The sequence below is a fragment of the Cuculus canorus genome, chromosome 2 (assembly GCF_017976375.1).
Source record: "Cuculus canorus isolate bCucCan1 chromosome 2, bCucCan1.pri, whole genome shotgun sequence".
Classification (NCBI taxonomy): Eukaryota; Metazoa; Chordata; class Aves; order Cuculiformes; family Cuculidae; genus Cuculus; species Cuculus canorus.
The window spans coordinates 24,448,052-24,473,615 of record NC_071402.1 but is presented as its reverse complement, the minus strand read 5'-3'; the positions used below and the strand labels follow the sequence as shown (position 1 = coordinate 24,473,615).

The 25,564-nt window shown below is 44.8% G+C and overlaps 2 protein-coding genes and 1 non-coding gene across 3 annotated transcripts in view; 1 reads left to right on the top strand and 2 right to left on the bottom strand.

The window, feature by feature from the left end:
• Positions 1-462: 462 nt before the first annotated feature.
• RPL30 (ribosomal protein L30) lies at positions 463-4,419 on the bottom strand. The gene is made up of 5 exons (XM_054057265.1): positions 4,312-4,419; positions 4,183-4,233; positions 3,093-3,238; positions 1,839-1,969; positions 463-623 (listed from the first exon to the last, which is right to left on the bottom strand). The coding sequence occupies exons 2-5, from the start codon at positions 4,201-4,203 to the stop codon at positions 574-576; spliced, it is 348 nt and encodes a 115-aa protein (XP_053913240.1). The 5' UTR covers positions 4,204-4,233; positions 4,312-4,419; the 3' UTR covers positions 463-573.
• LOC128851538 (small nucleolar RNA SNORA72) lies at positions 871-1,005 on the bottom strand. The gene has a single exon (XR_008448906.1). It is a non-coding gene; the product is annotated as a small nucleolar RNA SNORA72 (small nucleolar RNA).
• Positions 4,420-14,960: 10,541 nt separating the features above from the next.
• The window catches only part of ERICH5 (glutamate rich 5), a 19,505-nt gene continuing 8,901 nt past the window's right edge, over positions 14,961-25,564 (top strand). The window contains exons 1-3 of the mRNA XM_054059190.1: positions 14,961-15,149; positions 20,096-20,512; positions 22,480-22,596. Of these exons, the coding sequence (XP_053915165.1) occupies positions 15,080-15,149; positions 20,096-20,512; positions 22,480-22,596 (604 nt within the window). The 5' untranslated portion in view covers positions 14,961-15,079. The remainder of the gene's footprint in view (positions 15,150-20,095; positions 20,513-22,479; positions 22,597-25,564) is intronic.

Here is a 25,564-nt window from a genome sequence, read left to right as displayed (position 1 = left end):
AAACAAAACTTAAGAAAAAGGCCGAATTTAAAATCAGTTTTGAGAATTAAATTGGTACCTTACTGAAACTATAATGTTATACATATGTCCAGCAGCTATCCTGTCTGCTATTTGACAGACAGATATTCTCTTGGAAAGAAAAGACAGAGGAAATAATTTGCATTAGTACTTTGTGATTGACTTGGCAGAAATAGTGAAGTTTTTGAGTGCAAGTATACCCTCTGTTTTACCCCACCATCATCCTAAATTTGCTACTGTACCTCACATTACCACTTGGTTTTGAATTAGCATACCAAATCCAAGCACTAAGAAAGCCCTAGCCTGTTAGGATTTGGCATCATACTTGCCATGATAAAGTCTTACTTCGCTCACCTCTCAAGATCCACAACTTCTAGAGAAATAGAGGCAAGTTTTGTCCAGTGAAGGTTATTTCTAAGAGAAGGGCAAACACAGCAGAGGCAATGAATCTTCATTTATATATTTTGTTCCCTAAAACCAGCAAATGTATAAACCAAATTTTTCTTAAAACAGATCTGTAACCAGTTTTATTGTAGAAATAACACCTTTACAGCTTTACTTCTCACTGGTTTGTTCTGGCATACTTCTGATGATGTCAGAGTCCCCTGTGAAAAAAAAAAACAACACACCACATTGTTACAAGAGGACCCACAGAGAGATCTGTTCTCAGGAAAAAGTCAGAAAGTTAAAAAAAGACAACACAGCACACTGATTCTACAACTTAAAAGCATACAAAGACATTTAGGAAAAAAAGGCTGGTAATTTTCATGGCTTGATAAAAAAAATAACTTGTAACTGTATTTTCTTAAGCTATGCACAATAGTTTTATGATTGCCTGCCACTAGCATTTACACCTGTCACTAGCATTTACAAAGCCAGTACTAGAGCAACAATCTAGTCCTGGAGGACACAATGCATAGTTTTAATATAGCGAATGTCTAGCCTCCCCTGATCACGGAAATATCAGGACAGCGAGAATATTCGCATCACATTTACTTGCGGTGCCATAGCTTACAGTTAAGCCCATTGCCCCCCAAAATCAAACCTAAAAGCAACATTTTGAAAATTAAGTTTACACCTGGTATTTGAATACAAGCAGGCTAAGTAAAGCTTTCTGAAGAAACAGCAAATTCAAACTGACGTTGCATTTGGTGAAAGTTATTACAGAAATAATTACATCTATGTATATGCATTTTGGTCAACAAATAGAGAAGAATCAATCTTATCTTCTAACACAATTTTTGAAAGAGGATGGCAAGTCCCCAAATTCGCAGTCTATATGAGGAATGCTACCAATCCACTGTAATTACACACAGATTTACAGGTTTAAAATAAAACATTTAATATACAATTTTCAACTCCGGATTAATATCCACCTGCATATGGGTCACTTTTGTATCTATCATTCCGGGAAGCAGGAGAACTTGCAATCCTTTGTCTTAAATTAACAGTCAAACAAGGCTGATGCAAGCAGCATGCTACACAAGCTCACACTCTAGCTGATGGGCTCAGAAACAGCCCATCAGCCACTGAAACCACATTACAGACTGACAGGTAGACAAAACACACGCTCACAGGTTTTAGTGGTAAAAGGAGCTATGAGCAAACACAAGCAGCAGTAACTTCAGGTTCTAAAAACCTAGCACTCTCAAAAGAATGGGAACTCGATCAGAAGAAATTAAGAGTTAAACCCAACAGAAAAGGACAGAAGAGTACCTCATCGTCCCTGCACATTACTTGGTCAGTGCTGCTACTCACAGATTAACAGAGGAATAACTGATACACACCCATTTGGTCACTGTACAGCAAGAGACACATACCTGGGTCAATGATAGCCAGTGTGCACACTCTGTAGTATTTTCCGCATGCTGTGCCCAATTCGATGTTGTTGCCACTATAATGATGGACACCAGTCTTGGCAAGCATAGCGTAGTACTCAATCTCCGATTTTCTGAAATTCAAAATCCAGGTGTTACAGTACTGACACAATTCTGACCAACTGAAATACAGCGAGAGCAGCCTTAACTCCAATCAAACTTAAACCTTACAGTTTTTCTTCCCACACAGAAAAACACATCTGTTCCTTCCCAGACAACATCGATACCGCGTTGTGGCTCAGGAACCCTTATCCAGAAGCATGCTACAGGTATGCAATGTCAAACCCACTTTTGGAGCACAAATCCCTGAGGCTGCTGCCTCTACACACGCTCATTTCTACAGGAAAGAAGAGAATTCAAAACTTCAGACTATGAAAGGTTGTAGGAGCTAAGCCAAAGTGCATAAACAATTACATTAATGCCAGTGGCAGATGCTGAGCAGAGATCAGGCTGCCATTAGCTGTGAAAGAAACTGCATTTTTCTTAAAAAAAAAAAAATTCTATATTTCTTTCTCTTCTGACTTCCACTAGGAGATTCTAGTGGCCAGCACTGTTCCCCAAGCACTCTGGGGATCCCTACTAATATGCTGCCTACTTTTAACAGTCCTGCCATTTCTCAAGCATCTAATTTTGGTTTTCTGCATTCACAGTTTCTTGACTCTGTCAATACTCCTTGATGACAAAAAGGGCCCCAGAATTCAACAAGGAAAATGTCAGGAAGTTAGTAAAAACTTCACTGTCAACAAAAATCATTTCACCAACCAGGAACCTAAATTTATAACTAACTTGGACAGCAAGTTTTGTGTCCTTCAAATAGTTTAAATAAACATCACTTACCAGTTTTGCTACCTGTAAAGTTATTTTCCAATACACTTCTTTGAAAAAGCACCAGAACTCTGCATCATAATACTTTTAATGAATGCTATCACAGTGTGAAAAGCTTCCAGAAACTTTGCTAGAGCAACCTCTTCGAATAATAAAGCTAGAAAAAAAAGTTAGGAAGCATTTCACCACATCCAGACCTGAAACCATCATACACCAAAAAAGCCATTACTTTTATTTCATAGGACTCTGGAATGTGCAAGCAAAGTACTCTGTTTTATTAATTCACTGTAGCAATTAACATGACACACATGCTGGATTTGCACAAAGAACCTGCCTTAGTTTGAAAGAGAACTATTTTTTCATACTTCTTACCTCAAAGCAGGACAGTTGTTGGCTAGGATGACCAACTTGGCTTTGCCCTGCCGAATCATTTTCAGAGTCTGTTTGTATCCTAGTACATATTTACCACTTTTCATAACCAGCTGAAGCCTAGAGTTTATGGACTCTAGAGACTTTTTCTGAAAAAGATGTAGAAAAGCATTACTGTATGTTACTTTAGATTTTGGAAAATGGCACAGAGCATAAGAAAGCCTAACACCCCATCCTTGGAGGTATTCGAGACCAGGTTGGATGGGGCCTTGGGCAGCCTAGTCTAGTAGGATGTCCCCGCCCATTGGCAGGGTAGTTAGAACTAGATGATGGACATTCATCCATCAATCCCTTCCAATCCAAACTATTCTATGATTCTATGATAAGGAAACAGAATCAGAAATAAAAGTAATGTTTTAATATTTCCCCATAATTCGCAAAGTGGAATAAAAAAGATAGCCTGCTATAAGAGTGTGAAAAAGCTTGTGGATAAGGGGCAGGTGCTGACACTACTCTCCCAATTTCACAAAAATCTCTTACCCACGTACCTTACAATAGCAAAATACCTCTTAAAGCACTGCTGCTGCTGCTATCTGTTAATCAGTAACGCCTGACTGTATTTGACAGGCCTTTACTAAAACTCTGCTAAACTCTAAAGTCAAATCCAAGAAAATACTACTTCTGCCTTGGCAATCTACGCCAGGACAGACGCTAACAGCCGAAAAAAGTAACCTCACGCAATATGAACGGACAGTCCCAACAGGAGAGCGTGGTGCTCACTACAGCAAGTAAGCACATTCCAGAGGACGAACACCACCATCTAACAAGAGGCTCACGCCTGCCAGAACTCCTCTAGGAGAAAGGCGAGAACATGGCAGAAAATGGAAACGCTCAGCACCGCCCGCCCTGGCAACTCGGTTCCAGGTCCTCCAGCTCCCACGGAGCCCTGCGAGCCGCCCGGAGCAGCGCCCGGGACGGATCAGAGGTCGAGAAGCGCCCAGCAGCCGAAGCGAGGGCGGCACGGCCGACCCGAGGCCCCGGCCCCCACGCCGCGCTCCCCGCCGCCACGTGAGCCCGGGCCGCTCGCACTCACCGTCTTCTTCGCGGCCACCATGGTGCTGCCTGTCGTCGGGTCGGGCGGTAACTGGAACACAGGGGAGGGATTAGCGCCCGGCAGCGGCCCCCGCGCCCGCCCGCGCCGCCCCGGCCGAGCCCCACTCACCGCGGACGCGCCGCCAAGATGGCCGGGCCGCCAGAAAGGACCGAACTCCCACAAGGCGCCGCGGATCCCACCCCAGCCGCTCTCGCGAGTGCTGCGAGCGGCCCCATCGCTCCTCCTGCCGCCGCCAAGGCGCCTGCGCGCCACCGCCAACGGCGAGCCCGGGCGGAAGTAGCGGAGGCACGCGGGATCTGGGAGAGAGGGGGCGTGGCCTGTGTGATCGTGGGGCGGGGCCTGAGTGAGAGCGCGGCGAGGATTGGCTGAGCATGGGGCGGGGGCGTGGCCTGTGCAAAGCGCGGGGCGTGGCTTGTGATAGGACGGGACGGGGGCTGGCTAAGAGCTCGACAGGGGTTGGCTGAGCGGGGGCGTGGCCTGTGCTGGCGCGGGCATGGCCATAGGGCGCTCGGGGCGGGGTGGTCCAGGCTGCTTCGCTGCACTTCCACGGCAGTTATTTGGGCTCCCGTGTTCCACAGAGCGGTTTTAAATTCTCCTTTTTCCCGTCACGGCCTTGAGGGAGACTTCAGGCGCTGGTCGTGGAGAGTCCCTGCGGGGATTGGCAGTTCTGCCGCAGGGCTGATGTGGGAAGTTACTGTATGGGGTATCATAGAATCGTGGAATGGCTTGCGTTGGAAGGGACCTTAAAAGCATCTAGTTCCACCCCCCCCGGCCATGGGGCTGTCCTCACACCAGGCGGTCCAAGGACGCATCCAACCTGGCCTTGAATACCTCCAGGGATGGGGCAGCCACGGCTTCCCTGGGCAACCTGTGCCAGAGCCTCACCACCCTCACAGTGAAGAGTTTCCTGCTTGTAGCCAGTCTAAATCTTCCCCTCTCCAATTTAAAGCCATTCCCCCTCATCCTATCACTACAAGCCTTTGTAAACCGTCCCTCCCCAGCTTGCTTGTAGTCCCCTTCAGGTACTGGAAGGTCGCTATAAGGTCTCCCCACACCCTTCTTTTATCCAGGCTGAACAACCCCAGCTCTCTCAGCCTGTCCTCGTATGGGATGTGCTTCAGCCCTCTGATCATCCTTGTAACCCTCTTCTGAACCCATTCCAACCATTCCATATCCTTCTCATGTTAAGGATTCCAGAACTGAGCACAACACTCTACATGAGGTCTCACGAGATGAATAGAGGGGCAGAATCAGAGGAAACAAATCTCTTTGGCATCAGAAGCCACAGACACACATACTGGGCTGGCCTCACATTTCCATGCCATTGATGCTGAGCACCCTCTGTAAAGCAGCAGAGCCTTCGTTTCACCAGGCCCCACAACATCCACCTGTCCCTGATTCTGCTCTATGATTGTGAACAAACTGTCACAGAATCTTAGAATCATAGAATGGTTTGGGTTGGAAGGGACCTTAAAGATTATCCAGTTCAACCCCCCTGGCATGGGCAGGGACACCTCTTATTGGATCAGGTTGCTCAAAGCCTCATCCGATCTGGCCTTGAACACCTCCAGCGATGGGTTAGACACAACTTCTCTGGGCAACCTGTTCCTGTGCCTCACTGCCCTCACATAAAAAACTTCTTCCTAATATCTGATCTAAATTTCCGCCCTTTCATTTTAAAACCATTTCCCCTCATCCTATCACTGCACTCCCTGATAAAGAGCTCCTATCCAGCTTTCCTATAGGCTCCCTTTAAGTACTGGAAGGCTGCTATAACTTCTTCCCAGAGCCTTCTCTCCTCTAGGCTAAACAACCCCAACTGTCTGAGCTTGTCCTCATATGGGAGGTGCTCCAGCCCTCTGATCATCTTCATGGACCTTCCCTGGACTCGCTCTAACAAATCTATGTCTGTTCTGTGTTGAGGACTCCAGAACGGAACACAGTACTCCAGGTGAGGTCTCTCGAAAGCAGAGTAGAGAGGCAGAATCACTTCCCTCAACCCACTGGTCACACTTGATGCAAGCATACATTGCTGGCTTATGTCAAGCTTCTCACCTACCAGCACCCCCAAGTCCTTCTCTTCAGGGTTACTCTCAATCTGTTCTCCACCCAGCTTGTAATTGTGCTTGGGATTGCCCCAGCCCAGGTGCAGGACCTTGCACTTGGCCTTGTTGAACATCATGATGTTCACACAGGCCCACTTCTCAAGCCTGTCAAGGTTGCTTTGGATGGCATCCCTTCCCTCCAGTGTGTCAACCATGCCATACAGTTTGCTGTCGTCAGCAGACTTGCAAAGGGTGCACTCAATCCTGCTGTCCACGTCTGCAACAAAGATGTTAAACAACACTGGTCCCTTGAGGAACACCACTTATCCAAGTGAGATACGGCCTTGGACTGTGCATATACCTGGATTTCCAAACATACTGGTGCCACTGAGCTTGGGAATAGCTCTGGGTCTGAGGCTGCCTGGTGTAACGGGCTTAGCTTGGGCACCAGGTCTGCTGAAGTGATGGCACTTTCCCACCTGGCTGTGTGGCACCCATGGCCTGTGCAAGAGCAGCTCAGGCCTCTGCTGCACTGGAGTCACGGTGCAGAGAAACCTCCTCCTGCTCCCCATTGGCTCTGGAAACCAACAGCTTGAAAATTGGCTTGCTGAAGCCACACATGCTAGCCTTCTCAGTTATGGGCTAAGGACAGCCCATCCCACAGAGGTGTCCAGCCTAGGACAGACACCTCGAGTTGGTGCAGCAATGTGGGTGTTTGGGGAGTGAGTTTGGGGGAGTTCCCTTATGACACCCCCACAGGCAGAGGCCCAAGTGTCCACCCACAGGACAGCAAGTCTTCTGCTGGAACAACTTCATGCTCTTAGGACGCACTGGACCAGAAAGGCATATACATTTTCTTATGATATTATAAAGCTAGCATAAAAGCTTTTCTAGTGTTGCCTGCATTAGCACGAGCATGGGAGAGCATTGTGCTTGTTGACTGTAGGAAGTTTGATGCCTTTGCAAATGTTGGATATGGGGCAGCAAACTAAAAAGCCAAGCCAAAACATGTTGCATTCTGTTATTCTAGTATGCTTATATTAACACAGCTTATTTCAAATAAGGGAAATAATTTACAGCAATAAACTGTTATGACTTTCTACTGATATGGCAATTTCGATGCTGACTTTTTTCTGGTATAGAATCACACACTTTATCAGAATAGAACAAAATAACCTTCTCAGTGACAAGCAGCCTTTGGTCAAAATGCACGCCATTATATCAACCACTTTTTCTGTATGTACACTGCATAACAGCTTTAGGTTTTGACAGACTAGTTTAAGCACCTAGATTAAGATTGGAACTGCCAACACTACAATAAAGATGTGAGAAAGGTATGTTAGAAAAAACATCACCAAACTTAGGTGGAGCTTAAATATCCATGGTAAAACTCAGACATTGTTCCATCTTTAATTGTAAAGTCCTCTAGGAATAATTTCTGGTTTAAGCACATATAGACAATGCATGCAAATAATAACATTAAAATGTTACATTTTTATGTGTCCCTATAGTCCAATTTCCCTTAATGTGACAAAATAATTTTCAGCCCTTAACAGAATAAAATTAAATAAATTTTGAAGTGTACCTCAAACTTTTATTTTCCATGGCAGCTGAAAAGTAAAATCCATTCTATGTCTCATTCTTTCGTTCCTCTTCCTCTCTGCCTCCCAGCACTCGGGTGCATTTCTGTTATTCCTTCCATCAAATTGTGACTTTGCTCTTAATTCTTTAAAATTTTACCTGGCTGGTTGTGGTCAGGTAAAACATTCATCTTTTCTTGCCTGTTGAAATTACTGGCAAGAGAATACAAAGCTCAGTGGACCTTGTGAAGTCGTCTGTGTAATTCCTTTCAACTATATACCATGTTCTGCATTGTCTTGCAAAACGTGGCAGCTGTGCAGGACTCCAGAAGAGGGAGCTGCTTTCAAGCCATACCCTTGCAACCTCTGCTCAAATTAGGAGAGCATGCAGTACTTCCCTCAAGAGTTTTTGAAACTAGTTCTTTCCAGTGATGTGTTTAAAAAAAAAAAAAAAACCCTCTGCATTTCCTAAAGACCTTTCTGACAGGGGCTTTGGTCATTGGACCCCAAATTCTGTCCCTAAGTCTGGGTGGAATAAGGATTGTGGTGTGTGGAGGTGGGAATACATGCAGATATGAGCACCGTTGTCTATCAACCCCCAAATCTCCCTTCTGTGGCTGTGAAGGCCTCTCCTGTGGGTTTGTGGTCCATAAAATGTCCTTTATAAAGTCAAAGGGCCAGTCCAAGTCAGATGAAAGCAACATTAGAAGGAAGAAAAGGCTTTGGCCTTGGAATTCCTTGGACAATATTACACAGACACTGAAGCAGCAGACAACATCACCATCTCCAACAAGCAACCCTCAAGACGGAGAGAGCCAAGGAACAGCTGCCAGCTTCAGGAAAAGCAGCATTACTTTTCCCAATGCCGACAGCAGCCACTGTGGCCACATCAAGCCCTTCTGCCTGCCCAGCCAGCCACACTCAGCAAGGGAGATCAACCCTTTCACAGGCCAGGCTGGTTATTACTCTGTCTCAGGGGCTCTGTAGGCTCATGTTCAGTTTAGCAGTGAAGATGAGCATATGGGGAATGGAGAGTACCTGGGGAAAGCAGGGCTTCTCCTCTCTTACTGTTTGTCCCATTCTGTCCTTACTCTGCACTTGCCTAGTGAGAAGGCAGGGATGGAGACAGGGTTTCCAACAGAGAGGGAGATAATTTAATTCAAATCTGGAAAGTAGTCAGCTTGAAGGAGGTCTGTCACCACCTTCCCTCTCCTAAAATGCTGACGAGGTTGGGTAAGAAAGCACCAGTCAGAGGCATGAATTAGGAGAGTGAAAGTAGTGGGAGCAAAGTCACAGGTGGATCATTAACCTATCCTAAAAAATGGGATAACAAGTTCATCATTTTGGGCCTGGAGGAAATGAAAAAAACTAGGCATGTCTGAGAAATTCTAAGTGATCTAGAAGATAGAAAATACCTGAGATCATAAAGAAGCCTTGTTTTCGTTGAGTCTGGACATGTGATCATAGATTCCTGAGTCATGACTGGAGTAGCTGTCTGATGGCCATCCTTTAGTTGAGGACGTAATTTCCTAATACATTGGCTTCAGCAGAGATGGCAGCCAAAGGAATTCCCACCCTGGGCCTTTTTTTCTCCTTTTTTTTTTTTTATAAGTCAAGTCAGCGCTTTTGCCACAGCAGTACTGACAGAGTTGGTGGGATGTCTTGCTGTGGATGGGAATGTTTGGCCAGGAAGGTGGATGTGAAATGGCAAGGCAGGGAGTGCCCATGGCAGCACAGACACCAGTGCCAGCATATCAGCAAACAACGGTGCAAGCCATGGTGCTCAGGTACACTCATACTTGAGTGCAGACAAGCAAGTTCAGGTGTTTTCCTGCACAGTCAGGGCTAGCTAGAATCACCCATGGTATCTCTTGCAGCAGTTTGGCTGCAAAGAGTAAACACTGGGCATACTGCAAATTTGGATCCATCTATGCAGCATAGCTCCATGCATTTCTGCAGAGAAATCCCAAAGCAACTTTTTCTCCATGTTATGGAACCCCAAACATTGCCTCTTCAAATGCAATGGTACTAACACCTTCCATTTGTTACTAGAGTGGTCTCATTGCTCATCGAAGAATAATGTGCAATCTGATGACAGTAATATGAGACACAAAGAAAAAAGACACGTGTGCCGTTTATGTGTGCTGTTGTTGATGGTGTGTAGTTATCTGAGATAAATGGTAGGAAAGCAGGAAAAAAAAAGTGAAAAGAAGAAAAAGCAAAAAATAATACCAAAAATGAGTGGTACATGGACAACCTAGGGCAGATGGATGGATAATTCTGTTAAATTCTATGAACTTCTGAGTTCTTTGAAAAGCTGAAGGAGCAGCATTGCTGATCCTTAGAGAATGTAGGAATCACCCTGACAGCTGGGGACTTCTTCTTTGCCAACCCTTCTCTGAGTGTTGGCAGGTGGTGAGTAGAGCTCAGGGCTTGCTCCTTGCCACAGTTGTGGGTGACTGAGAGGATCACGTGTACAGACCACTCACCAGAAAAGAACCAGGAAATGTGTGTTGTGGTTTGGGGGAGTCCTTTTGAGTCATAGCCTCTGAAATCCACTGCAAGGGGCAGGCAGTGTATCTTCAGTTATCCTTCATATGCCAGAGGTCCCACGCTGACCCTGAAAGATAAGATTCAATTAAAAAAATGACAACTGATTTTCAGAAAAGCTGAGCCTTCACCTGTCTTTTACCAGTATGACTAAAACATACTATTTTGATAGGATGAAGATATGCAAAAATACAATCCTGTTCCTACTTACGTTTTCAGTCCTGTCAACATCTCTGCACAATTGCACAACAACAATGTGTGAACACCTGCAGCCATTATTTTCTCCTTCTGCACTTGTCAGGGCTATCAAAAGTGACAGACTGTATTCTCTGATAATCATTACATTTACAGCAAATGCAAACATGTTCATCCAGTTTTCACAGGGTCATGCACCAAGCTATCCCTGTGTTGTCAGGCAGACAAATGCAGCTCTTTGTTTCAGATTGCTGGGAATTTGGAATCCTAGTAGTGTACAGGTCCCCTGGATCTTGATGCAAACCTCTCCTCAGCCACCCTTCCAGCAGCTTTACTATGAGAAAGGAAGGAAGGAAAGAAAAGAGGTATAGAAGAAAATGGGCCAAAGAAAGGTTATCTCGTTAGGGAACAGGAAAAATCTTGAGGTTAAGTAGTGGCTATCATGAATATCTGCACAGCTTGGATGTATTTTCAGACAGTACAAGGATGCTAAGGAATACGTGTGTATGCATATATATAAATATATACATTTGGATACCTGTATATGTAAGCCAGCTTAAACATAGTGCCAGTACAACAAAATACTTGTATTTTATAAGAGCCAAATTGTGCTCTATCTTTCTAAAGATAGCAATTAGTCTGATAAGATCTTCAGATTCCCTCCTTTCCAGGAAATTGCAAGGTATGTCCTAGGAGCCAAGTTTCAAGGTCCCTGCCATCCCAGGCAAAACAAAAATAGCAGTTTCAGAAGTTCTCTGCAGTTCATATATCAGTATCACAGAGCAGCCTTCAGTGGAGCTATACAAACTTGCATCACTGGAACATTTGGCCTGAATTATCTGCCACAATAAACAATTCAGAATATTTTATTCCCTGGTCTTCTGTGCAGAAGAGCCAAAGACTTCACAAAAGAAGTCACAGTTTAAAAAATATAACTCACAACTACTATAATGCTTAAAAGTCTATTGTGATTTGGAAAGTCCCAGGATTTGGGTCTATAAGATAACAGATATAAATTTAAGAGCTGCAGTAGGAATCATGTCTCAAATATTCAAAATTATTAACACCTAGTGAGCTCTGAGTGAAACAAGTTTGATCATGTAGTACTGGCCTGAGAAACTTAAAAATTGCCAGGACTTCAGAGAAATCTTTTCAAAGTTTGCTTTTGGAAGTGTATTTCTGTTTATGTATATGAGCACATAGATATTTGTTCCTTTACCTCTGAGGATACAGTTATCCCAGAACACTCCCAGTTTACATTTCATTTTAATTTCCCAATTTACAGTCCTGAGCAAAATAGTTTTCCTTCATAAAATTAACTAATTGAAGACTGTTGTTTAGTTTGTTTGCTGTTAAAGGTTATTTTTAGCTACTTTGGTACTGCCTTCATTTAGAGTAGTACCAGGGTGGTTCAGATTAGAGAAGGCAGGGAGCCTGTGGAGAGGTGCCCTGCCCAGGGAAAGGGATGGGAAGGCTAGCAAGGGTTTTCATCTACTAACATTGTGCTGCAGCTACTGGATCACTTGCAGTCATTTTTATGGGAGTCTATACAAGCATGGGGCATAACTTGTGATTGATGGTGCCATAACCTCTGCTCCCATACCCTCTCACTCTCTGCTTCTACCTTCTTCTACCACCTGTCACACACCCAAGAACCTCATCTCATTTTCAGTCTCAGACTTCTGTCTCACTTCCCCAACCCTGAGACCCTTACTTCCAAAGCTTCTCACCCCACATCTTCACTGGAAAGTGCATGTCACTACCATTTACCTTGATCAATAGGTGAGCATGCTAACACAGTGATGCACACTGTCTAGAAAGCAGAAATAAAAAGCTTGAGCCTAACTTGCATCAGTCCTAGCCCTATCTTGGCCTCAGTGGTGTTTGCTTGAACATAGAGAGGCATGAAGAAGGGAGCATGCACCAGTTTGTGACTGCACAGTGAACTCTAAATCTACACCAGCATGTGTGACCTGGTAGACCAATCATCTTGGTGCTCCCAGCAAGGCAGGACAGTGGCAGAGAAGCAGCTGTGGAGCCGCAAGCTATCCCATGGAAATGTGTTTGTGCTGAACGACATACAGAGAGTACACATTGTCCAAGCCTGACCTGGCAATACAGCTGATACACTGCTGTGCAGCCTTGTCCTACCATGGCCCTACCTATGCCCAACTCCAGCACTGGGTCTATAGTGTCCAGTCTTCCTGCTGAAAAGATGCAACTACTTTACTCATGGGAAGACAGAAGAAGACCATGAAATTGTTATCTACTGATTCTGGGGGTTGTCTGCCAAATGGCCCTTGGGTTCTCATTCCTATTTCTGTAGTTTATTCAAGGCCTGTTGAAAGAACATGAAGTACAGAGCAGCCCTGCCCACCTCAATGAGCGCCCTTGGCTGCTGATACATGCCCACACATGTTCCCTCTCTCTGGCCTCGTAAATCTTGAATTCCTTTCTCCGCTGTTTCAGTAAGATGGATGGTAGGTACACTCTGCACAACTCAGCCTTTGGTTAGGACATGAAGGGAAGCAGGTACAAAGCTCTGCAGGCAAGAGAAGGAGCCAAATGTAGCTTTCCCTTTTTTATTTTCCTCAGTGCCCAGTGCTCAATGGGTCTCTCCTTGTGGCCAGACCTCCTTACTTTGTTCTCTGGAAGAACATAATAGAAAAAAGATGGGATATTAGATATGTCTGCCAACCCTTCCTTGCATATGTGCTGTCTGCTGGGAGCTTCCTCAGCTGTTGGAACTCCTTTACAAACACAGATGCTTCTACTTTCCTATCTGTGGCAGCAGAGCCTGTTCCAGTTGGTGGGCAGTAGGTGGGTGCTTGGGTGTCTGCACACACGTCCATCTCTCATGCTGAGGTACCCACATCTGTGCTGTGTAGGGAACCAATGTAGCTCCTGCCAGACCACTGCCAGGATTTCACACCAGTAGCATGAACGCTAGCTGTTTCTGAAATTAACTTTTAAGCTACTAAGCCCTTCATTGCACTTCTGCGTTTGTCCTTACACAGCAGCCCACTTTGCTAATGCTAAAGTTACCACTGTCTATTGTCTGGTGGAAATCTTATCTATAGCCACAGAGAAACCTATACAGACTACGGTTTCTTTTATTATTTTTAAAAGGTGTCCAAAAATGAACTCAAGCTGAGGAAGGAGAAGTTAATGTGTTTAGGCTTATGTGGTGTATTCCCTCCTGTGTTGCTCCCCGTATGTTTGCCGGGTGATTTTCCTGAATAACGCAGGTTCACTCAGTGTGCATTGCACATGCAGCAGGTCTGTGGGCTCCAGGGTACACCTTCTGTCCATACAAGACACACCTTATCTGTATCAATATTTCCCAGGTGCATCAGAGGTTGACACTGGTGCTACAGTGATAGTAGTACACATTACCATACGGTATACCACACGTCCAGTATTTCCATATGTCCTGCAGCCTGGCTGGAGTTATTACTGCTGCTCCACCTTGGCTGCAGGGCATCAACAAACCCTGGACAAATGTCCAAAGACAATATGACTTGTCTGGACAAGTTTTTGGATGGACAAAAAATGTTTACTAGAAGAATGGGTGATTAAATTTGAAGGACATAATGAAACATGTCTTGGGTGCAATAAATAAAACACTTATGCAAGCAAATATATGGCAAACATTCTTCATTTTAACCTTCTGGAAAGTTTCTAAGCCACCTGGACTTCCCTTGGCCTGTATTCAAATATAAAAATCATATTATCTTTATTTTATGTTTAAGGCCAACGCTAAGGATGTTACAGGTAGCTGCTGAATCCAGAGGACTCTGCAATGCAGGGATTCCTTCTTGCCTCCCAGCTGCTGAGACCCCAGAGGTCTCCTCATCCCAGTTCAACACTTGTATCCGCAGCTGTTCCCGTTTGCGGGGAGGCTGAGCCCCCTGTGTGTGTACAAGCACCCGCACACGGCACTCTCAGGGCACTGCAGTTGGCAGCACCTGCCTGTTCAGACACAGAAAGTGCGGACAGCCCAGTCCTCTCCCTCTTCTCCGGCTCGTCTGGACTGGTTTCTCCTACAGAACCCTCACACCCTGAGTCTCAGGTTCACAAGCACATTCATAGACCCTCAAACATCAGCACGGCATCCAAGTGCACCTGTTATCCCTGACCCTGGAATCTCTTCCCCGAGGTGCGGGTCTCCCTCTACTCGATGGTGACCTGGCTTGAAGTGTTTGCTAGCGAGTTTTACCCCCACGTACACTCACTCGGGATTAAATTCGTGGCTCTCCAGGTGCGGGCACGCAGACCCGCAGCCCTTTAGACCTCGTCGCACCCCTCCACATCCCAGCAGAACGCCTCAAGGGCAGGAGCGAACACGAGGGGTGGCTCGGGGCGAGCGGCGGGCGGGGGGGGGGGCGTGTTTTAAGGCACCATCGCCACGGCCACCCCGCGTTCCTCCCGGCTCCGTCTGTACACGGCGGCACCTCCGGCCCCTCCTCACCTTGCTCCGGGCACTGGGGAAGCGGCTGCAGCACCATGGGATGCTCCAGCAGCGCCCGCAGCCGCCCGCAGGAGCCGCCGCCCGCAGCGGGACCAGCACCGCGCGGTGAGAGCGGGGAGCAGGGCCGGGAACCGGGATGGGGAGCCGGGACGGGCTGGGGACTGCGGGGGGTCCCGTCCGAGGGCAGGAGCCCAGCGGGGCGAGGAGTCCGGGAGCCCGTGGGATTTGCTCGGCTCTTGGTTCTGCTGCGCTGTCGGTGGAGATCACCGACATCCTTCCCCTGCGCTCGGCACAGCCTCGAGCGCGGTGATTCTGAGCCCCTCGCTGCAAGAAGGGTGTTGAGGCTCTGGAACGTGTCCAGAGAAGAGCAACAAGGCTGGTGAAGGGGCTGGAGAACAAGGCGTACGAGGAGCGGTTTAGCCTGGAGAAAAGGAGACTGAGGGGAGATCTTATTACTCTCTACAACTACCTGAAAGGAGGTTGTAGAGAGGAGGGAGCTGGGCTCTTCTCCCGAATGACAGGTGATAGGACAAGCAGGGGAAGTTTAGATTGGACATTAAGAAAAAATTTTCACTGGGGGGAGTCATCAGGCACTGGAACGGTTGCCCAGAGAGGTGGTGGAGCCACCTTCATTGGAGGTGTTTAAAAGACGGGTAGATGAGGTACTCAAGGATATGGTTTAGTGGCAGATAGGTAGGGTTGGACTCCACGATCTCAGAGGTCTTTTCCAACCTGGTGATTCTATGTGCCTCATAAAGGAACGTCTGAAACTGCTGTGTCTTGTGGGTGAATGAGTTACAGGCTTCTCTTCCTCTTCATGGGCTTGGGTTTTAATTTACAGACAGGTCCTTTTGCGTAACGCCTTGTAAATCAGATGGGCTTTTCTCCACATTTAAAATAGTAGTCAGCTAGCAATGCCTAACCCTGTTACCTTTCTCTTTTTCTTACAAACTCTACATCCATCCCAACACAGTATACTGCACTGGCAACGCTCTTGAGACTTCAGTTTGGCTCAAGGCACAGAGGATTAATTTTGGGAGCAAGGTGTATTTGTGGAACACACTCCATAGAAACCTCTTTGCTATTCAGTGACAATTAAAACTTGTTTCCATATTCATCATATTTGGCTCTTTGCTCCAAGGGTGATTTAGAAACACTTTTATAAGAACCTTAATGCTGCAGTCACAGATATTTGGCTCTCCAGAAAGATACCCTGTGGACAGATAAAAACCATTCACATTTCATGTTACTGAATTTATTTCCTGTATTCTGAGTGATAAATAACACCTGTTGCTGTCATTCTGGCTGCAGCACATGTGTTTTCTGTATGGGTTTATTTTCCATTTGTTGCCTTGCGGTCTTGTGATTTGTTACTACAAAGATGATAGCAGGTTGTACAGGGTGAGTGTTGTCTGTGCCACGACAGAGCCAGCAATCATCTGCAAAAACTGCAAAGTGAGGAGCCCTGCTGAAAGTATCAGCAGAAATCTCGCTATCCTGTACGTGCTACCTTGGTCACCTGGTTAATGTACCAAATTCCTCTGCTGAAAGATCTTTGCATAGGAATACTGAAGGGCTCAAGGAAACAACTGAAGTGATTTATTCTGAGTATTTTAGGAATTCCATCTAAAGGCTTGTTCATGTTAGGATATGCTGTGAAATGTACTAAATATATAAACTGATATCAGGATAATATCCAGGGAGGTTGTGGATGCCCCATCCCTGGAGGTGTTCAAGGCCAGGTTGGATGGGGCCTTGAGCAGTCTGATCTAGGGGGAGGTGTCCCTGCCCATGGCAGGGGAGTTGGAACTAGATGATCTTTAAGGTCCCTTCCAACCCTAACTATACTATGATACCATGATAATGATAAAGTGCAGTTTGTGATTACAGCTGAAAGGTCTTCATTAACTGGGCAGTTACTGACCAGATATGTTAGTTATTTTCTAATTTAGTTTCATGAGAGAGGATAATTTGAAAGCAACTTCTCTGGATGTATTAACAGGAATGTGTTCATTCCATTGATGTCTAATTCACAAAAATGTGAGGCTTTCCAAAAGGAGAGAAAGAAAAAATATTTTAGCTTTGGCCCATTTAAATTCACTGTGCTTTTCACTGTTTCTCCAGCTGAATTTGTCTACAGCAGGGAAAAATAAAATATATAAATATAAAAATAAATCAAGACTAGAAGGCATCCTAGGAATGTTGACTGCCACATGATGTTCATTCTTCTTGGGGATAAAGGTATTGAACAGATTACTGGGAGGATTTATTTTTTCCATATTGGAGAATTCTTTGCATTTCAAATGAGAGAGAAGGAATGCTTCCAGGGTTTCCAGCAGTGCAGGCCTCGCATTGCATGGCAGTATTTTATAATCCAATTTATATAAAACACCTTGATGAATAGAAGGCTCACTGGAAGTTACAGAGATGATGTTGGAGATTGCTAGCAGTAATGGGTTTGAATTGTTTCTTTTAGTGGTAACGTCAACTGAAAACTCTGTGTAACATGGTTTTTCATGACTCATTTATTTCTGTCCATAGATTTTAGCTGCTTCTTGTCCACCTGGCACTAAGCAAGGTGAAGGCATGAGAAATGTCTAAAGGGATAAAAAACAGAACATGAAAACATCAAGTCTCTGATCTCTGAGCATCCACTGCTATTATTTTAGTCACTGCTTAGAGTAGTTTAAGTTTAAGGCTTACTTGCTGTTGTTTCATGTTGAGCTTCATGTTAGTAAAGGAGTGCCTGGAAGACAAGGTGTGATAGAGATCCAGAGAAAGTAGATAAGGAAATGTATTTGCTGTTTCTTGTAACACAAGAACCACGTCAATTGAAAAAATTACAAGCAGCAGGCTTATAGACCAGTGAAAACATGTTTGACAGGGGCCCTAAGTGGGCCATAGACCTCATTGCCACTGGTCATGGTGGAGGCCGAGTCCATAAATGGATTGAAAAGGGTCTTGGGCAGGTTCACAGAGGAATGTCCAGTGATGACTCAAAACCCAGCCTTGTGGGCTGGGTCCCTCTGCCCTTTCCACTGCCCCTCCCAGCTGTCAGAGGCAGGGTGCCTCTGGGTGGGTCTGTGGTCCCAGGGAGGTAGCTCAGCTAACCTCCTTTTTTGAGTTTCCTTATACATAGCTATAGTGCTACATACTAACGAATCTGACTGGTGACCTTTCTTTAATGTGTTTCCTTCTCATGTCTTAAAGAGCTGCTGAAAACACTGTCCACTGCCTTCTTCAAATTTTTTTTTTTCAAAGTTTTTAGAATTTCCACATTTTCATCTTGAAACATTATAAGGTGGAAAAAATCAGAAGTAGTTAAGCCGACAGACTTCACGATTACCCGGTCAGGCTGCTGTGTGGCTGTAACGTGTAGTCCCAGTGTGGCATTATCAGCAGAACACAGCACAACTAATGTCAGCACTCTGGTAGCATTTCCAACAAATGTACCGAAGACCTGTTGTTTTACCCTGTTACTGCTTGCCTCGCTGACATCCAGACAGAGCACAGGTTAATTAAACTGCCAGTAATGGAGAGCCAGGACCACAAAAGCATTTAAGTGCCTGCTCCCCTCTGGTTGCCACTACAGGTGTGGAATGGTCTGAAAGGGACATCTTAATGGACATCCCATCTCCTGGAGGAGCTGAGAGATGGTGAATTTGAGCAGGGTGGAGATATCCAGGTCCAGAGCAAAGCTGTTGCTCCTGGTATGTTTGCTGCCTCCTTTCCTGCCAGTGGTGCTGAGTGGCTGCCAGCTCAGGGTCCTGGCTGTGGATTTGGAGGGGCTGGTTGAACCATTGATGGTTTCAGTTCCCAGGACAAATGAGGTTTTTTGTGTCCTGTAATCAAAGCTGATTTTTGTCTATCTTGACACTCCATATTCCCTGGCTCTTCTCCTGGCTTAGCCATCCTTGTGTCTATATGTACATGCTGACTAGGTGACACTTGCTGGGGAGGTGTTTGCTTGAATGCCTTGAAAGAACTGCGAACTTCTCTTAAGACCAGCAGCATTCAAGCAGCTGTTTTAAAAACAGGATGTATTACATTTTTCCACTGCTCATCTATATGTGTATGAAGTATCATATGGTTTTGCTCATTGGCTTTGACATGATACTGCAATCATCATTTTCTCATAACATACAATTTGTTCAGATTTTGCAATTACTTTATGAAGAGATTTCATGCATGAATTACCCAGGGTTTTCATCTTGACATTCCTTTAGAGAAGGTTAAGTACAAGCTCTTGTCAAACTGAATTTAATCAGAAGGTTTTTAAGTCAGTCTGATAGGTAGGTATAGCTAATTTTGAGTCTTCAGCGTTTATCCTTAAATACCTGCCAGAGTGATTTTGCCATTTCTTTATTCATAAATTTTGTCTGCCAAAAAGGCCCATTGCTTCACTTAGCCAATAAGTTGATGAAATATGAAAGAAGCAGAAATTTTAATTAGCTTAGGCTTCCTGTTGTTGAATGTTATATTAGACAAAGCATACTGCGAATGGTAGTTTAGTATTTAAAGACAAACAAACTGTTTTTTTGTTTTAAGAAACAAGCACTGCTCTGGCATGAGAAAATTTTTGGTGCTCTTTGTTCAGCCCACCTGGAAGTACCACCAGAGGTTTCCCATGTGCTGCCCAGGGCAGCAGTTCCCTCCCACTCAGTATGTTGATTCTGTGCATGGTTTGGGCAGGAAAAGGTGCTTCCTTGCATAACATCCTGTCGTTGGCCAACCCTCTGCATGCTTCAGATCCATAGGCAAAATGTAATAGGATATTGACCTGCAAACAGGTCAGGTCTCTTCATGTAAAAATATATGATGTGCATCAAGTCAAACCTATTTTTTTATGTAACAAAGAACCATCCTCTACTGGATATGTGTAAGAGCAGCAGATCTTTGAAGGAGTATTGTCCATAGCCAGGTGGGACCTTTTTTATAGGTAGTGTTTGTATGGTGCCCTGTGGGTCTAGTTTTCATCTAGCTTACATGGCCACTCATCATCTATCTGCAATTCTCTTTTTTTTGTTTCCTTGCTCTGCTGTGACTAAAAGCATCATCAGATGAAAACACCCCAACTGCAGATGATCATGAAACTATAGCTGACCAAACACAGCTGGACCCAGTGGAGGATGAGAGTCTTGCTTCTGAGGAGACAAACCCAGGCAAGCATCTGCCAGGAGACGTGGCTGCAGCTGTGATGATGGCCATAGATGGAAAGATCGATTCGGTCATTAAAAGGGAGGAGCCAGAGGGCACCGAGCCCCTACCTGCAGAAGTGGAGGAGAGCCCTGAGCTGCCATCTGTGTGGCAAGAGGAGAGCAATGGGCCTTCACCATCAGTGCCAGAAGATGCTGGGTCACCATCGCCAGGACCAGCAGAGGACAGTGGGCAGGTAGAGGGCAGTGACAGCTCTGTGGTGGAAGCCATCGAGAAAGTACATACTACTGAAGAGGACCACCTCATTGAGGGTAATATTTGTGCTTTCATAAATGCAGAAGACCAAATTCTGCCTTCAGGGACTTGTGTGCGAGACTTGACTTTCCTGAGAGCCTCACATGAGCTTCTGGAGTCAGAATTTGGTCTGGGGAGTCTGTACAATGTGGAGCATAGAAGCACATGGCTGGGGAAGCCTCAGATTCACAAGTCCAAGCTGTGATAAATTTAATCAGCATTTCCAGTCATTGTCTCTGCTATTTCATTTCATGTCCTTTTAGTTCTTAGCAGGTAAAATGCCCCACCATACCCGTAATTTAAATATAGTTTTTCTGTGTAGCTCTGACACATTCCTTAACATTTACAGAGACCAAGGCTCTATTACTTAGTTGCATGTATTAATTTTAAAGCAACTGGCCTTGTGCACTTGAAGTTGGAGGGTTCGTGTCTAGATGTAAAAGAGAAAGTGTCTTTTTGATGCACCCTTGGCATATCCAGTATGTCCTAGAAGCTTGGCTACCACAGAAGCAGAACAGAAGTAGCAGTCAAGGGACAGAGGGCTAGGCTTTCAAAAATTTTTTGAAGCTGACTAGCTGGGCAAGAAGTCTGCATGAGAAAACAATCGTGTTTGACATGGCAAGTATTTCTGTGTGCTAGGATAGGGACCTTCCCCGAGAGGTGTGCTCAACACTAGAGATTGCAGGCTATGCTCATACTTGGGTTAAGTGTCCAGAGGACACGTATCTCCCATGGACTGCATGTGCAAAAGTTGAACACTTCACAGGAGGAATTCAATTTCTCCTAAATGGTACAAAGCAGCTCACAGAGGAACCCAATGCTTCCTGTGGGAACATTTCTTCACGGAATAGGCAGGTGAAGCATGTGAGACATATTTCTCTGCAGGGAAATGTGGTATCAGCACCCTTGCTCAGTCCACATTTGCCATAAAGAAGTGCAAGATGCAGGAGAAAGACTGATCTGTGTGAAGCCCAGAGCCAATTACATGCACTACCACTAACCCTGGGGCTTTGCTGCACATGTCTATATAAATCTGACTCCTTGCATCCCAGTAGCTAGGCATGGGAATTGGCTTGTCCTCTCCTCTATCTCTTTACAAAAGAATTATGAGGTTTCTCCTACATAAAATGGGCATCTATCCTTTGGAATGAAGTCTCATTTCATGAAAGCAGTAAATGACTGGATGCTCATCCATAAAACAGTCTTGCCAAGCTTGAAACTCATTTCATTAATTGCCCCTACTAAGATTTTGGGGCTTATTGCTGAAGGCGGATCATGACACCCTGAATATTGAAGTACAACCTCATGTCCACAGGAAAACGTTTAGCACTGATGGTTTGTCTGGTGGCCATTTGTGGGGCTTTGACCACTAAGTGATTCATGCTGCTCGTAGGGGGAGAGAACCAGGCTTTTGGGAAAAAGAATTTCGCTTCTGTTTGTTCCAAGCTAAAAGTAATAGCGTGTGTGCATTTTCTTTCTATGCGGCATATGCTGAAGAAGAGACTTTCCATTTTTATGCTGTGGAACATATGATACTTAGCGCTTGTTTTGCTTTCCTTTATTCTCCAGTGGCTCTGCAAGTACATTAATTAGGTAGCAGCTTCCCAGGGAAAGCACAATTTCAGCCAGACTGGTGTGTTACTGTGTTTCCTGTTTTTTTCTGTTCCAATTGCATATAAACCTGCAAATATATAAAATAAAATCCAGGAAAAAGAATTTGAACAGAAATAGTACTTACTTACATTGCACCAAGGGGATTTTGTGAAAGCATCAGAACTTTACAGGCATGAGGCATACGTGTAGCTGGATGTTGGAAAGTGATTGGGAGCATCCTGTTTGTTTCCTATGGATTCATTCATGGGGGTACCTTGGTAAGGGGCACTGGAGAGCTGACAAAGCAAAGCTGGGTTTACAGAAAGGAGCTGGGGCACTTGATGCCTTTCTCAATGGATCCTCATTTGATCTCTATGGTTACTGTTCCCAGGTGAGACGGGAGAACAGGTGGAAACTGAGCTGCTCAGTGAGATAGTAAGTGGAGGGCCTGGAACAAAAGAAGAAGAAACAGGAGAAGCTGTGGATGGTGCAGAAGTGACAAAGATAGGTATGTTGACAGAGAAGGGAAGGACCAATGGGTAATTGTCTAGGAGACGGGAAAGACTGTGCTGTCCTTAATGACTACATCATGTCATCCTTTGCCGGTGTACAGCTGCTGTTTTCTGCATTTTAACACAACAGAGAGAGCCATAAATATTTTTTGTTTAAGAGATATTTTTGGGAGCAATCAATTGGAAGTCATGGTTTTTACATGGGTCATCTTTATGTAATACATGAGTCTTACTAGTGATAAATTATCCGTCTTTGGGGAGAATGCTAGACTGTAACGTGCAGTCTTAGAAAATAAAAATCTGTTATAATCATTAATTTGCTCATTAGTGTTTGCAGACTTGTTTTTATAAGCCTGAGAAGTGTTAATGCCTTAATGCTGCTTTGTGATTTCCATTCTATGCCAGACAGTCATTTCAGATCCCTTGTTCTCCTTATCAGCTGAAATCAGCAGTGTAGCACTGGGATGAAAGCACATTGCACAGCAAACGCAGTCACACAGTAGGAAGGAAAAATCACAGGGCAAATAAAGTGCTTTTCGAAAACTGTCACACCAGTGAAGAGAAGAATTCAAGGGAACAGGACTGTGTCTCTAGGAAACTCGGAAATTATGTTCACAATTTGTCATCACAGTCTTTCTGAAAAACTTATTTATTCTTCCTGCACATTCACTACAATTCCTCCACTCATATATTTTGAGCCCATCATATAAGGCATCTGCATGCCCCAGAAGGCAGAGGTTACTCTGTGGTATTGCTGGTATGTGGAGAAGGTTGATTAGGCAATGCAGACACCTCCTCCCTTCCTCCAGTGAATGTAACTGCAATGACTGAAACCGCTTTTTCCCTCTCCCCTCCCTACTAACTACTGGTCTATATCACCAGGCTCAAAATCTTTTTGGGCTCAGTGAGTATTTCTGTAATTCAGAACAATTCTGACAGCTTCAGCAGGAAGGGTGTGAGATATCTTACACCAGCATCTTTCTTGCCTTTAAAATGAACCACTTGCACCTGGGATGAGAGGTCTTTGGTTCCCTCCCAGTGCCAGTACCTGCTCCAGCCTTTGAGCTCTCAGCAGCAAGCCAGCGTGTTCCACCTGTGCTACAGGATTAAGGAAAATTATTTGCAGCATGAGCACTGCAGCCTGGCAGTCCAGTGGGGTGGTCAGAAAGGCAAATATGTTTTGTGATTACTCAAGCAGAGTTAGATAAGTAGTGATCAGAGACAAAGCACTCACCTCCATTTAATTCTCATCTATTTTATGGTTGATCACATTTATATTGTCGCTTTTTAAGCTGGCCTATGAAGACAAGCTATTGTTGGCTGATGGCAACTGTGCTTTTGCAAGATCTTTAAATTTATGCCATATAGATCTTTAACTATGTTGCCTTTATGCTTCTGCGAAGAATTATCTGTGCTGTGGATTCAGCAAAGCACTTAATTTCCTTCTGTGAAACCTCAAAGAACAGCATTCTGCTTCTGAAGAGTAAGAGACTTCATCATTTACCTGCCTAGATAATATTGTCCCCAAAAGTTTTGTAAGGAAGCAGGAAGAGCCCTGCTTCTATGTCCATAATACATTTCAGATGAAAAGAGTGTACTGATGCAGACAGCTCAGATAACAGTTGTGGGCAAGAAAAGCAAACAATGTTAAGAATGGAACAGTGGCCATTTAAATCTGGGATGCTGTTGTATAAGGGAATAATTCTTCCATCTTGAAAGGATATTGAATAACTAAAACAGGATTCTGGGCATGGAAGCAAGATTGCTAAAGGGAATGGAAAAATTCTCATTTTGATAGAGATCAAAAACATTCAGAGCCTTTCCTCTGAGAGGGTATGGCTAAGAGGATATGAGCTGATCCAAGTGCAAAATAAATACTGCTCTAAAGGTAGCTGAGGTCCATCTATGAAAAAGGGAATGCTCATAATACAAGCGTGTTGAATTCAAAACTACTAAACGGCATTTTTTTTTTCCACACTACATTAGCAAAGTTTATGCAAATTAACTGTCAGACTTTTTGTCACAGAGAGGCACTGTAGTTTGATCGATGTCTTCCATCACCTATATTCCCCTGCAAAATTTCCACCTTTATTGTATTCCCTACCCAGCCTTATGGTATTACCACCATTCATTACAAGAAAATTCCATGCTCCCAACCTCTCCTTGCAGAGTCTTCTGGCTGGGAAAGAAGTACCTTGAGCTGGAGCAGTCCAACACTATGATTTCTCCCAATCAATCCCTTGGTCACCATCTTTTTAGCTGTCAAGCAAGCCAGAGAGCCTCATGGCTTCTCAGCTGCTGATGGCCAACACATACAGCGTTAGGGCTTGGGTGTAGTTCCTCAACCATAGGTTATCATGGAATAGCTAAAGTGGGAAGGTACCTCTGGAGTCCAGCCCCGCTACTCAACACAAGGGCAGCTGGAACAGGTTGTCCAGTTGGGTTTTGAGCATCCCCAAGGACGGAGACTCCACAAACTCTGTGGGCAGCCTATTCCAATCAACCAATTGCCCTTAGAATAAAAAAGGATTTCTTACGTTAAAATGTAATTTCCTGTACTTGTATGGTACTTGAATTTATACCCTTAGCCTCTTGTTCTTATTTAAGATTACTGCAAAATTTAATGTACATGAGACTTTTGCCTTTGTATCAAATGTGACTGAAATTATGCAGTGATTTCAAAAGTTAAGAGAAAATGCAGCAGTGTGGGGAGGAGCCTAAGGCTGTTGCAGAGTAACTGGATTTCACATAGGTGATGTTAATGTCTGCAAAAGGAAGGCTGTACCAGTGGGCGGGGGGGAAGGGCGGGGGGTGTGGAGAAGGAAGAGGAAGCAGAGCCGGTGGATGCTTGTGGCTCTTTCAGGTCTGCGTAGAACATCCTTACAGATGGGAGAAGAGCACAGACCCCCTTCAGGCTGTGATGCTTCCCGAGAGGCTTATTGAGTATCAAGTTGTACCCTCAAC